Genomic DNA, 14,878 nt, shown 5'->3' with positions numbered 1-14,878 from the left:
TGCAGTGGCCACAGCAGAAAAGCTGGAAAGCTACAGAAGCCATACTCAGAAAAACGAAGAAAAATGCTGGCAGGCTCTCCCTTCATCTAGATCCTTCTAGAGATCTGAAAGCCAGCTCTCTTCTGGGGCATCAATGATACCGTTGTCATGTATCTCGTGACTGAAGAAAGAGAAGTGGCTTTCCTTTCTAGATCCTGCAAGGATAAGTTAAAAGAGGCCTTTTATACAAAGACCTCACTGACAGTATTTTTCCAGCACTATTTGCAGATCACGTCTGTGTGAGTGGGTCTCCCCATCTACTGGCACTGGATATTTTTTGTTATCATCTTTGAAATCGTCTTGCTCTACAGCGTTGACTGGACTGGCACTCAACAGATAGCCCAGGATGCAGGGAGTACTGGAGTAGAAGTATGTGCCCCACATCCTGGGTCACTCTGAAGTTTTAATTTATTTTTCCTGATTTTTCAGGACAGTTTCTCTGTGTAGCCCTGGCTGTCTTGGGACTTGATTTGTAGACCAGGCTGGTCTCAAATTCAGGGATCCACCTTACTCTACCTCTGAGCACTGGGATTAAACATGAGCCACCACTTCCTAGCGCTCTCTAATTTTTGTTTTTGTTTCCTTTCTTTCTTTCTTTCTTTCTTTCTTTCTTTCTTTCTTTCTTTCTTTTTTTTGTTTTGTTTTTGGTTTTTTTTTTTTCGAGACAGAGTTTCTCTGTGTAGCCCTGGCTGTCCTGGAACTCACTTAGTAGACCAGGCTGGCCTCAAACTCAGAAATCTGCCTGTCTCTGCTTCCCAGAGTGTTGGGATTACAGGTGTGTGCCACCATCGCCCGGCTTGTTTCTTATTTTTTGAGAGGTTTTTCTTTACAGCTCTGGCTGTCCTAGAACTCACTCTAGACCAGGCTACCCCCAAAGTCAGACATCCATCTGCCTCTGCCTTCCAAGTACTGGGACTAAAAGCATAAGCCATCACCACCGCCCCTCCCCACTGTTAATTTTTAACAAAATGTTCAATTTTAAGAATATTTGGGTCAGAGAGTGATGGTGCATGCCTTTAATCCCAGCACTTGGGAGGTAGAGGCAGGCCTCTGAGTTTGAGGCCAGCCTGGTCTACAAAGTGAGTTCCAGGACAGTCAGGACTACACAGAGAAACCGTGTCTTGAAAAATATAAATAAATAAATAAATAAATAAATAATAAAAAATAATTCTAAAATTCACACAAAAACTAATAAAACATTTAGTATCAAATAAGCAATCTGTCTTTCTCTCATTATTTATTTATTTTATTTGTTTTGTTTCATTTTCCAGACACAATCTCACTATATAGTCCTCGCTGTTCTGGACCTAGATATATAGACCAATAATTGGCCTTCATTTTCAGAGATATGCCTGCGCTGCCTCCCAAGTTTGGGATTAAAGATAAAGTGCCACTATGTCAGGTTTGCTTTCTTATTTTAAAGATTCATTATAACTAGGTAGTATATACCTTTAATTTCAACACTTGGTGAATCTCTGAGTTCAAAGCCAGCCTTGTCTACATCTCCAGGTTCCAGAACAGCCAGGGCCACATAATAGAGAGAGCCTATCTCAACAAACATTTTAAGATATATTTATTTTATTTTCCATTTATGAGTGTTTGCCTGAGTGTGTGTGTGTGTGAGTGAGTGAGTGTGTGTGTGTGTGTGTGTGTGTGTATGTGTGTGTATGGCACATGTATACCTGGTGCTGTAATAGTTTAGATCTAGCAAGGGCATGATTTTGCTGCAGATAGTTTCTGTGATAGTGAGATATTTGAAATTCTGGGTACTTTTCAGAGGGCATAGAAATGTTAGAGCCCTGAGATCGATCGAGGTTGGTCATGGTTGGTGGGTTGTTGGCTGGTTGTTATTGACTGCTGTTGGTGGCAGTTTGTTGTGCAAAGAGAAAACAACAAGAAGAAATTAGATATCCTGACAGTGAAGATCAAACTTGGCCCAAGGAATTTGACAATCAGCAAGCAGGAAGCAGTCTATCAACAGTCACCCCCTCCCCCTCTGTCCCCCCTCCCCCTCAGTCCCCCCTTTGTTCCCCCTCCCCCTCTGTCCTTTTCCTCTCCTGTCTAGTGTTAGGGGCTGAAAGGGTGGAACAAGGGGAGAGAAGAGGGAGAGGAGGGAGAACCCACAGAGGAGCCAAAGGCCAGTTTCAGAGCAGGAAGAACAAAACTTCAAGGTGGGTTTGAGGCCCTCTGGGCTACAAGAAACCATATCTAAAGAAACAACAAGCCAGGCGGTGGTGGCGCACAACTGTAATCCCAGCACTCTGGGAGGCAGAGGCAGGTGGATTTCTGAGTTCGAGGCCAGCCGGGTCTACAGAGTGAGTTCCAGGACAGCCAGGGCTACACAGAGAAACCCTGTCTCAAAAAAACCAAATCAAAAAAATAAAATAAAGGAACAACAACAATAACAACAACAAAATGAGTCAAGGGTAAACTTACAAACACTAGGAAAATACAGTATACTTATAAAGACAAAAGCAGAATTATGAAACAGAAAACAAACCATTTATAATATAGTTCTATGAAGTGATTCAACAAACCAAAAACTAATTTTGGGAAGGAGAAGTATTTGTTAAACAAAGATTAAAAAAATAATGCCAAATGACTCTGATCAAGTAAAACTCCAAGCTGAGCAGGGCTGGTGCACACTGTTCATCCCAGCAGTAAGAGGCCAGCCTGGTCTACAGAGGGAGTGAGTTCCAAGACCACCAGGGCAACACACACACAAACCCTGTCTCAAACAAACAAACAAACAAACGGAAAGGAAAGAAAAAGAAAAACTTCAGTTCCAGGGGGATCTGACTCCTTCTGACCCCCACTGGCAATAGGCATGCATGTGATACATGTAACATATATGTAGGCAAAACACTCATAAGCAAATCTAAAAAGAGGAAAAACAAGCAAAAACATTTTGGTTTTTTTTTTGGTTTTTTTTTTTTTTTTTCCGAGACAGGGTTTCTCTGTGTAGCCCTGGCTGTCCTGGAACTCACTCTGTAGACCAGGCTGGCCTCGAACTCAGAAATCCACCTGCCTCTGCCTCCCAGAGTGCTGGGATTACAGGCGTGCGCCACCACCACCCGGCACAAAAACATTTTAAATAAATATTTATTATCTCTGGCCCCTGTCTCCCTTCAGTAGTGGTTTGGAGGAGGATAAACGCTGCACGTAGCCTTGTGTATTTCAGCGCTTTGTCCACAGCTGGCAGCACTGCTGGGAAAGCAGAGGTAACTGTTGAAGGGTTAAAGCCCTCCTGCCACCTGAGGCTGCTCTCTCTGCTTCATGCTGTGGTTGTGGACATGAGTACTGACTTCCTGACCCTGCCAACATGCCTGCTGCTTACCTCCATGCTTCCCAGTCATGATAGGCTCTCACCCTTCTGGAACTGTTAAGACAAAAGCAACTCTTCGGCTGCAATAAATACCATGGCCAAAAGCATTTTGGAGTATCTTAATCACTGTTCTATTGCTGTAAAGAGACACATGGCCAAGGAAACCCTTACAAAACACAGCATTTAATTGGGGGCTTGCTCAGCCTATGATATCACAGCACAAAGCAGACAGGCGCAGTACTGGGGCAGTAGCTTAGAATTTTACACCTGATGGGAAATCACAAAGGTGGGGGAGGGAGTGAAAGCACAAGAGAGAGTGCGCGAGGGAGCGCCTGGGCTTGGTGTGTTTGAGCTTTTGAAACCTCAAAATCCACTCCCAGTGATACACCTCCACAAGACCACACTTCCTAATCCTTTTCAAATAGTTTTACTAACAGGGGACAAAGCATTCAAATATATGAGCCTATGGAGACCATTTTGGTTCAAACTACCTCAGAGAGGAAGATCTATTTCAATTTACATTTGCAGTCCACTGTGAATGTCAGGGCAGGAAATGAAGGCAGATACCTGGAGGCAGGGACTGAAATAGGGATATCTCCATCTCTCTCTACCTATGGGGGTGGGGCGGTGGATGCTGCTTACTGACTTGCTCTCCATAGCTCACTTAGTATGCTTTCTTATACAATCTAACATCATCGCTAAGCCATCTTTCCAGTTCCCCCAGTTCCCCAACCCACCCCAAAAATTTCAAGGCAAGATTTTATCTCCAGCATCTATTTTAATATCTTACACATATCCTAAACCTAGTGATCCTTAGCTAAATATATACCGAACACACAAATGAACAAAAGAGCAAATAATTACAGTGTTTATTGAAACAGAATTGTTAACAGAGTGCTACACATTATATAGCATAACTCGACCTTGAATTTCTGATCCCCCTGCCTTTACCTTCCAAGTGCTAGGAATAACGGCACTGTACTTGCCTGGGACAGAACCTCATGCACGCTACAGAAGCATGCTACTGACGACATCCGCAGCCCTGACTAGCATTTGAAACCCACTATATAAATTACCAGACGAAGGTATGAGAGAATATAAAAACTTAAAACTTAACCTCTGACAGAATGCATCTCCACTGGTACAAGGCATTTAAGCATGCACAAAACTGGCATGGCTGTATACACCTATAAGCACAAATAAGACCTTCACCTTCCCAATCACAACAACAAACATCACGGAATAATATTTGTTTGCTAAAATGTTTCCCGGCTTTCCTTAAACCACAACAGTTGAGAATGCTACTGACACAAAGTTTGCATGACAAGCTGTGATGTGTGTTAAATAAATGCATAACCAGAAGCATGAATAAATCAATATTTCAGTAGCAAACAGATGGCAAACACTGGTTCCTTTTAGCTTATAAGTTTATTGTCCTTTAGAAGTTGGCATTTGTATTGCCAGTTTAGAAAAATATAAGAGAGGAGATTAGAATTCTTCATATCCATGAGGCGGGAGGGAGGAAGAGAAGGAAAAAGAGAGAAAGAGAGAGAGAGAATGAGAGAAAGACAGAGAGACAGAGAGAGACGGAGTATGTGTGTGTGTGTGTGTGTGTGTGTGTGCGTGTGCATCCTTGTCTGTTTCCTCTACCAAACCAGACATTTCAGAATCGAACCGTTCCAAGTATTCAGAGAATTAAAATAACCTTCAAAATCAAGTGTGAGGACTGGACAAGGGCAAAGTCCTTTGATCCCAGCACTCAGGAGGCAGAACTCACAGGTCTTTGTGAGTTCAAGACCAAGTTCTAGGGCAGCCAGAGCTACATAATAGCCTCTGTCTCAAAAATCAAACTAAACCAAAACAAAAATCAAGACTGGAGTGTAGTAGCAAATACCTTTCATCCCAGCACTAGAAAGTAAATCCCTGTAAGTTCATAGAGTTCTATGCCAGCCAGAACTACATAGGGAGACAGTGTCCAAAAAAAAAAAAATCAATGTTAAGCCTTGCTCTTGCAACATGAAACAAATCACTATGAGCTCTATAACAGTAAAAAGTATACATAGGTTCTCAGATTCTAAAAATAACATAAATTAAAATTAACAAGGCAGTCGATCTTCTGAGAAAAAATTAAATAAAATTATTAACTAATTGGATACTCAAAGTATAAGTGTGTGTGTGTGTGTGTGTGTGTGTGTGTGTGTGTGTGTGTGTGTTATATGGATGCGTGCACATGGAGGTCACAGTTTCCTCGACAGTATATCTTATTGGGTTTTTTTTTTTTTTTTTTGGTTTTCCCAGACAGGGTTTCTCTGTGTAGCCCTGGCTGTCCTGGAAATCACTCTATAGACCAAGCTGGCCTCGAACTCAGAAATCCGCCTGCCTCTGCCTCCCTAGTGCTCGGATTAAAGGTGTGCGCCACCACTGCCTGGCATATCTTATTGTTTTAAAACTTATTTTTTGTGCACGAATGTTTGGCTTTCCTGTCGGTGTACTATGTGTATGCCTAGTGCCTATGGAGGCCAGAAAGGGCTGGGACCTCTGGCACTGGAGGGACAGATGGTTGTGAGCCACTGAGACATCTCTCCAGCCCTTCCAGCTTATTTCTTTTCTTTTTTAGTTATTTAAGATAGGGTTTCTCTAATCTATGAACCAGGTCGGCCTTAAACCCACAGAGATCTGTTTGCCTCTGCCTTCTGAGTGCTCTGATTAATGGTGTGAACCACCACCTCTCAGCCCATCTCATTTCTTTAAGATGTAGTCTCATGATGGGCAGTGGTGGTGCACGCCTGTAATCCCAGCACTCTGGGAGGCAGAGGCAGGCGGATTTCTGAGTTCAAAGCCAGCCTGGTCTACAAAGTGAGTTCCAGGACAGCCAGGGCTATACAGAGAAATCCTGTCTCGAAAAAAAACAAATCCAAAAAAAAAAAAAAAAGATGTAGTCTCACACTGACTCTGAAGCTTGCCTTTTGGCCTGGACAAGCTTGCTAACAGATCCCCAGGATCCTCCTTTTTCTACCACTAAGGGCTAGAGAAGCAGGTGTGGCCACCATGCCTGGGCTCAGGGAATCCAAACTCAGGTCTTCATGTTTGTACACCAGGTTTTTTACCCATTGAGTATCTTCCCACTCCCAGGAATTAAAAAATCCTAACTTCAGCATGTACATGTTATAGTGTACCTGGCAAGATAGTCATCATCTTTGAACCTCAGTTTCTTCATTATAATTTAGAAATATTGGGGCTGGAGCTATGGCTCAATGGTTAAGCAAGTTTGAATCTCAGTACCCATGTCAAGCATCTTATAACTTAACTGCCTGTTAACTCCAGGTTCAGGGGACATGCAAATTCTTCTGGCCTCATGGGGTATCCACACACATACCGCATACACTTGCATAGTTACATATACATAAATAAAAATAAAATAAAATGAACTTAAAAATGGAAGTATAACTACTAACAAGGTTTTTATAGATATTAAACAAGAAAATGTATAAAAGTTAACATAGTATCTAGCACAATGAACTGAACAGCGCTCTTAGACAAGTATATGAAATCAACAAGTAGGGGGCTGGAGAGATGGCTCAGTGGTTAAGAGCATTGACTGCTCTTCCAAAGGTCCTGAGTTCAATTCCCAGCAACCACATGGTGGCTCACAACCATCTGTAATGAGATCCAATCCCTCTGGTGTGTCTGAAGACATCTACAGTGTACTTACATATAATAAATAAATCTTTAAAAAAAAAAGAAATCAACAAGTAGCTCTTAGAATAATGTCTGTATATAACAGCGTAAGTCCTTTACATATAGAAACTTAGCATATCTTCAACTCCATAGAATAGTTATTATTTTCTTTGTCTCCTAATTTTTTAAAATTACATTTATAGTGGGCAGTTGAGATTCAAATGCAGTGAGGCTCTGGGTCCTCTTTTTATTTTGTAAATGAACACATGCATGCAGGTACACATGTACAAATGCATAAATGTCTTCTCTTAGCTGGGCAGTGGTGGCGCAGGCCTTTATTCTCAGCACTTGGGAAGCAGAGGCAGGCAGATTTCTAAGTTCGAGGCCAGCCTGGTCTACAGAGTGAGTTCCAGAACAGCCAGGGCTACACAAAGAAACCCTGTCTCAAAAAACAGAAAAAAAAAAAAGTCTTCTCTTGTGCAACAAATATTTAATGAGTTCTCTCTAGGTGGCAGAGCTGTGCTGATGAAAGAGAAATAAACACAGAAAAACCACAGGCGGCCCGGTGGTATAAGTTTGTAGTCTAAGCTACTCAGAACTTTTGTGGAGCCAATGCTCTGTAGAGGCAGACTTAAGAGCCAAACAAAGACAGTATAATCTAAGCAGGTAATACAACTAAGGAAGGCCTATTGTTAACTATGTCTGCAGGGCCCTAAATGCCAAAACTGAATTCAGTTTTTTTAGAAGAATACTACATACTCTTCAAGAGCCAGTAGCCTCAGCCTCCTGAGTGCTGGGGCAGGAATTAAAGCACTGGACAACACAGCTGACCATCATCCCCCCACAACACACCCCCTTTCTTTTCTTTTTTCCTTTTTCTTGCTAGAAGGTCTTCTCAGTTGAAGGTCATTAAGTTGCCTGTGCAACTTGTATCTGGAGTCAAATATTTCTTTTCATTGCTACTAACACCTTTCATTTAACTTGACCTTTAAAGTTCTATAACCATCTGTACGTTATAATTAAAACTAAAACCTAACTTCCACTCAGCCATCCACTAGAGCTAATAGATCATGGGTTGTAAACTGTCTGTTTGGGGTCAGATGGTAAACATAACATAATAGGGCTCCAAGGCCTTGTGGTCTCTAGTAACTACTCAGCTTGGCCACTGCAGCACAAAAGCAGCCATCAAAAATAAATTAACGCTGCACTCAATATGCCCACGGCGGTCGTTGGGTATCTACCACACTCCCTTCACTGTCTGTGTCTTTCCTCTACGAAGCGTGCTAAAGATCCAACGCTTGTTGCCCACAGAGATGGATTGCAAGGGGGCCACAGCTATCTTATATCTACAGATATTTCAGGGATAATCTTAAGTCTTTAAGAACCGATGGGCCCTCTGTAGCCCATCTATTGCTAACATCCCCTCAAGTTGTTACATCTTCAATACTCAGGCACAGAAGACAAGAAATTAGGAGACAGAAAAAACACTAAAATTCATGCTAAAAATAACCAAGAGGGGTTTTCAATCACCCAGCGCTGGCTTGTTTCCCCACGAGATAAGTTAAATTGTTTTGATAATAAAAACATGAGTTAAAACCATCCCTGCTCTTCCAGCACAGCTGTATGTAGGACTTTGTGTTCTTTGTAGTTCATGTATAAGCCAGCTGTAAATGTGTTTTGATCCATAAATATTTTAGACTCTTCATAATCTTGTTAAGAAATGGAGAATAGAAAACACTGTATACACTTCTTTCAAGTATACATAAATAATGAATAAATGCCTCATGAATGATTGCTTAGGAAAAAACAAATGAGCCAGCTTTGGTGGCTCAAACCAGTAGTCCCAGCATGGGGAAGTGAAGGCAGAAGGATCAAGGTCTCAACCTATCCTTCACTACACAGAAGGATTGAGGCCAGCCTAAGAAAAATTGGGAGGTAGAGCCTACATAGGAAGTCCTTGGCTCTCAGGAGACACACCCTCAAAGGATCCCATCACCAGTGGTTACTTCTTCAAGACTAAAGAAGAAAATATAAGAAAGCAGGCCACAGAAACCTAAGAAGCATGCTATAAATAAATGATGGGAATTTTCATGGTTTGACTTCACCATGGGCCCTTCCTTTGTGCTGCTGGCTCAGGACAGTGTTTCTCCACCTAACTACAGGCCCAAAGCCAGGAAGAGCTGCACTGTCATCTCCACACCAAAGCCAGGCAAAGACAAATGTCAGCTCACTCACTTAGGCAGGAGTTTTCTCTTGCAGGTCAGCCTTTCTGTTCTTTTCAGATTTCCCAATGATCAGTTGAAGACTATGTATAGTAAGAAGACTACCTAACACAGTCCATAGTTCAATTCAAAAAAACCATTCTAACGCATCCAGTAATATCTGACCAAGTATCTGACACCACATAACCCAGGTGACAAGTTGAAAGTATATAAAATTAGTTACCACACCACAGACTCTGAAAAGGCAGACTCAACATTCATTTGGATTTTTCTCTGTGCTGGAAATCAAAGCTAAGGCCTTATGCATCCTGAACAAGTGTTGTGTCCTTTAGCTGTATCACAACTCCAACACCCATCCTTGCTTTGTACACTTGCTCGCACACTACGGGATGGGTTTCACTTTAGTATGTTCACACATTTTATGTAGATTCTTTATGGAACTCAAAAGACAACTTGTGGGAATCAGTTCTCCTCCTCTACCATGTGGGTCCCAGGATCAAGCAAAACTTGCCAGGCTCTCTGGCTAGGCCTTCGCTGGCTGAGTCTCATCAACAGCCCAAGAGACTTTGCTGTTGTTTCGAGTGTGAAAATAGGACAAATGGGATGGCTCAAAGGTTTAGAATGCTGGTTATTCTTCCTGAGGACCAGAGATGGCTAGGAGCGGCAACACACATAGTGGCTCACAAACAACCATGACTCCTCTCTGGGGACCGCCACAAACACCAGTTATACACATGGGGTACATACACATAATGCAGGCAAAACATTCACACACATAAAATAAATCTAAAAAGAAAAAGATCCCTAACTGAATGAAGCATACCTATTTTAGCATGTTTAATTGGAAAATACTGCAAGCATTCCATTAAAGTCAGGAACAAGACAAAGATGTCAAAAAAAAAGTTATAATTTTAAACATGCTCCAAAAAATGTACTACAATTTACGATAAATAAATTATATATATATATATATATATATATATATATACACATATGAATGAAAATAGGCCAGGCTGTGGTAGCGCATGCCTTTAATCCCAGGACTTTCAAGGCAGAGGCAGGCGGATTTCTGAGTTCGAGGCCAGCCTGGTCACAAAGTGAGTTCCAGGACAGCCAGGGCTACACAGAGAAACCCTATCTTGAAAAAGCTAAAATTAATTAATTCATTAATTAATTAAAATAAAAAGTAATTCTAAAATTCACACAAAAACTAAGGGACCTAGAGAAGTAGCTCAATGTTAGACCATTTGTCTAGCATGTGCAAAGACCATCGTGAAAGCACAGTACTCCTCCAAAAACAGAAAAGAAAAGAAAAAGAAAGAAATACCAAGAAAATCATAAAATTGAAGAGAACTACAGCCAGGCAGTGGTGGTGCACGCCTTTAATCCCAGCACTTGGGAGGCAGAGGCAGGCAGATTTCTGAGTTCGAGGCCAGCCTGGTCTACAGAGTGAGTTCCAGAACAGCCAGGGCTACACAGAGAAACCGTGTCTCGAAAAACAAAACAAAAGAAAACAAAAAGAAGGGTGGAAGAAAGAACCCACAAAGTAGCCAATGACCAGTTACACCATTTAATATAAAATAATAAAACTACAAAATTTCAAAAGAAAGGAGGGGGCTTCAGTGAGGGGTCAGTTAGCAAAGTGCTTGTGGTAGCTCACTCCTTCCATCCCAACACAGGGAAGCAAAGGCAGGTGGATCTGTGAACTCAAGGACAGATGCTCTACAAAGCCAGTTTCAGGACAGCCAGGCATACATAGAGAGACCTTGTCTCAAGAAATCATAGTGTAATGAGACAGGGGTCATGGTGCAGTGCATGTCATTAAATGCAGCACTTCCGGAGGCAGAGACAGACAGATCTCTGATCAGGCCTGCCTGATCTACAGAGCAAATTCCAGGACAGCCAAAGTTACACAAAGAAACCCTGTCTCAAAAATAAATACATGAATAGTAAATAGTATTAATAAAAATAAATAAAACTAAAATATAAGGTGGAGCTCAGCATGGTGTTACACGCATTTAACCCAGCATAAAGCAGGGGGTAAAGCAGAGCAGATGGAACTCACTCTGAATTCCATCAGCCAAAGCTACACAGTGAGACCCTGTCTTAAAAACAAACAGAAAATAAAATGAAGATTTAATGTAGACAATATCCAACCTCTGATCTATGTATACACAGGTGGTGGACGAAGGAGGGAAAGAAAGAGGAGGAGGAGGGGGTGGTGATTTGTTTGGCCTCATGGTTCTGGATCAGGTTCAAGTGGCTTTCTTTCTAGCCAAGTCCTAAAACAGTGCAAGGTATCACAGCAACACATGTGCATTCTCTGGTCTTTTTCTTCTAGAATAGGGGACCCTAAACTGACAACTTATCTAATCTTGATAACTTCTAAAGGCCACACCTCTAAACATCATAGATGAAGTAATACTTTACAATGGATTTGATTAGACTTTATCATTAGTTTTGGATGCACAAACCATATTTGAACCAAAATGCATATGAATGTGATTTTTAATAAATAAGTTTGGTGCTAGAGAGAAGGCTCATCAATTAAGAACACTTGCTGTTCTTCCAGAGGATTCAGATTTGATTCCCTGCACCAACACAGCAACTTACAACTGACTTGTAACTCCAGTCCCAGGGGATCTGATGCCCTCCCTGCCTGGCTTCCTCGAGCACCAGGCATGGTGCATATGGTGCACAGACACATGCACTCACATGCATAAAATTAAAGATAAATAAGCTCAATTAAAACAAACAAAATTAGATACTTGATAAAAAAACAAAAATAATATATTTTAAAACACAAGACAAATACAGTCCTATACCAGAGATAGAAGTATTAGAACCAGCCCTGTCAATATAATAAGCTTGAGGCTAGCCAGAACATTCATGCTTACATACTCATGCATAAAAACACACACCACAAAAGAGGGGTGGCAGAATGTTTGCCTAGCATGTACAAGGCCTTGGATTCCATTGTAAATATTGTAACAATAAAAAGCAAAACAGGTAGAAGTTATATGAATGAGTTCTCTCCAAACAGTTTAAAGTACATCTGGCAGTTGACAGCTTACATAATCCCAGCACGCAGAGGTTGAAGCTGGCAGTGAAAGTGTGGTACATGCCTGTAATCCCAACTCTCTCGGGAAGTGGGGGAGTTCAAAGCCATCCAGGGCTATATGTTGAGACCCTACCTTAAAAATGCAGTAACAAGCAAACAAAACACCACAAAGGACTGTTAACACTGCAGTGATTCTGGCCATCAGAAGAACCACACAAAACAAGCAGGGACGTCACTCACCTTGAACACTTCAGAGAAGAACCCAGATCCTATTTTTTCACGGGTGAAGTCATCCAAACTCGTCAGTCTGGAAAAGGCACTAATAATTGCACGATATGAAGATGAAGAAACTCTTCCCATCTGCACCGTGTTCCCATCCCCTCCACCACCTCCTTCAAATTCCTCCAGACGCTCCACCCGTGGGGGAAATCCTGCGATCGAGTTCCGCTTGCTCCGATCCATAATCTCAATAATCACTTCTCCATTTAAGAAGAAACTCCATGCATAATTTTTGTTCAGTTTTACTTCTTTTCCAGTATGACACTACAGAAAAAAAAAACAAACCACACATACATATTTTACTAAAACCACTAATGACTACAAGAAAATTAACAAACTTGCAATGCAAGAATATTTCTGCATCAGTTTGTACTGATTTCCAGATCTAAACAATATTTCTGTCTTCACTTTCAAACAGTGATATACACAAAATGCAAGCTGTAATAAACCCATTCTTAATGTGACTAGAATATAAAAATCATTGATTATGTTCTTTTAAAATAAAATATTTATTTCATTTCCTGTGACTGAATGTTTTGACTGCATGTGTACGATGTGCTTGCCTAGCACAGAAAGCGGCCAAAGGAGGCTTTGGGTCCCCTGGGATCAGAGTTATAATTCTTGTTATCCTGAATAGTTTTATATTAACTTGACAACTGTAGAGTCACTTTAGAAAGGATCTCTTAACTATTTTATTTTTATTTTTATTTTTCGTTATTTTTCAAGACAGGGTCTCTCTGTATAGCCCTGGCTGTCCGGGAACTCACTCTGGAGACTAGGCTGACCTCGAACTCAGAAATCCTCCTGCCTCTGCCTCCCAAGTGCTGGGATCAAAGGTGTGTGCCACCACTGCCCGGCTAAACTGTTGTTTTAAAAAACTAAATTCCAGGGCTGGAGAGATGGCTTAGCTTAAGAGCATGGATTGCTCTGAACCTGAGTTCAATTCCCAGCAACCACATGGTGATTCACAACCATCTGTAATCAGATCTGACAAGCTCCTTCTGTTGTATCTGAAGACAGCAACATGTACTCACACAAAGCAAATATTTTCATAAAACAAACAAACAAACAAACAAAAGAAAACAACAAGTTCCAAAAGTTCGATCTCACCAAATGAGGGCAAGGCGGCCGGGCTGTGCTGAAAGCTGGCTGGCCTAGGGAGGCAGAGGAGGCACCCAGCTGACTTCCTACTATGCAGACTACAGCGCCTGCCGCTCGTTCAGCCGCGGGCCGGATGACCTTGAAATCCTTATCCTCCCTTTCCTACCTCATAGTAGGGTTAGGATGCCCAGAATGACTTGCTGCAGCCTGTTGCAGCGCAGCGGTCAGCTAGGCAGGGAGAGGTAAGGACTTTACCTCTGGGCTGGGCTGGCTTGGTAGGAGTCTTGTCACAAGTACAGCACAATAAGCTGAAATTTTTTATATGTTTGTTTTGAAAAAGAGCATATCTTTGCCCATAGGACCTACCTTTCTAAGAGAAGGCATCTTATTTAGAATCCCAGACTGGGAGTGGGGGTGGGGAGGCTGGAGAGATGGCTCAGCGGTGAAGAGCACTGGCTGCTCTTCCAGGGGTCCTGAGTTCAGTTCCCAGCAACCACATGGTGGCTCCCAACCATCTGTAATGGGACCTGATGCCCTCTTCTGGTGTGTCTGAAGACAGCTACAGTGTACTCCTATACACAGAATCCCAGACTGGTCTCAAACCAGATTCTCCTGCTTCAGCCTCTGGAGTGCTGAAATAGCATCCACTTACCACTACACCTAGCTCAAACATTCTTTAAGAGGGAGGAGAAAAATCTGGGGATTTATTTTTTTTTTCAGTAACACAGTATTTCATTAGGGTTTCTATTGCTGCAATGAAATGCCAAGACCCAAAAGCAAAGTCGGGGAGGAAAGGGTTATTTGGCTCACATTTCCACATTGCTGTTTATCACCAAAGAAAGTCAGGACAGGAACTCAAACAGAGCAGGATCCTAGAGCAGGAGCCGATGCAAAGACCACGGAGGGCTGCTGCACACTGGCTTGCTTCCTATTCCTATGGCTTACTCAGCCTGTTTTCTTATAGAATGCAGGACCACTAACCCAGAGACATGAGCTGTGTCCTCCCCCATTAGTAACAAAGAAATTGCTCTTCAGCCGGATTAGATGGAGGCATTTTCTTAATTAAGGTTCTTTGCTTTCAGATAGCTCTAGTTTATGTGTCAAGTTGACATAAGACTACCCAGCACACACAATTAGCAAGGCCTATATACATAAGCTCAGCAGGAAGAGGCT

The 14,878-nt window shown here is 41.9% G+C and overlaps 1 protein-coding gene across 2 annotated transcripts in view; it reads right to left on the bottom strand.

Moving 5' to 3' along the window:
- Tesk2 (testis associated actin remodelling kinase 2) overlaps positions 1-14,878 on the bottom strand; it is a 95,132-nt gene that overhangs the window by 56,108 nt on the left and 24,146 nt on the right. For both annotated transcript variants that reach the window (XM_052177089.1, XM_052177090.1), the window contains exon 2: positions 12,566-12,868. In XM_052177089.1, coding sequence (XP_052033049.1) covers positions 12,566-12,787 — 222 coding nt within the window. In that variant the 5' untranslated portion in view covers positions 12,788-12,868. The remainder of the gene's footprint in view (positions 1-12,565; positions 12,869-14,878) is intronic.

The sequence above is a fragment of the Apodemus sylvaticus genome, chromosome 3 (assembly GCF_947179515.1).
Source record: "Apodemus sylvaticus chromosome 3, mApoSyl1.1, whole genome shotgun sequence".
Taxonomy (NCBI): Eukaryota; Metazoa; Chordata; class Mammalia; order Rodentia; family Muridae; genus Apodemus; species Apodemus sylvaticus.
The sequence above is the reverse complement of the archived record's forward strand: the minus strand, read 5'-3'. Positions and strand labels throughout refer to the sequence as shown.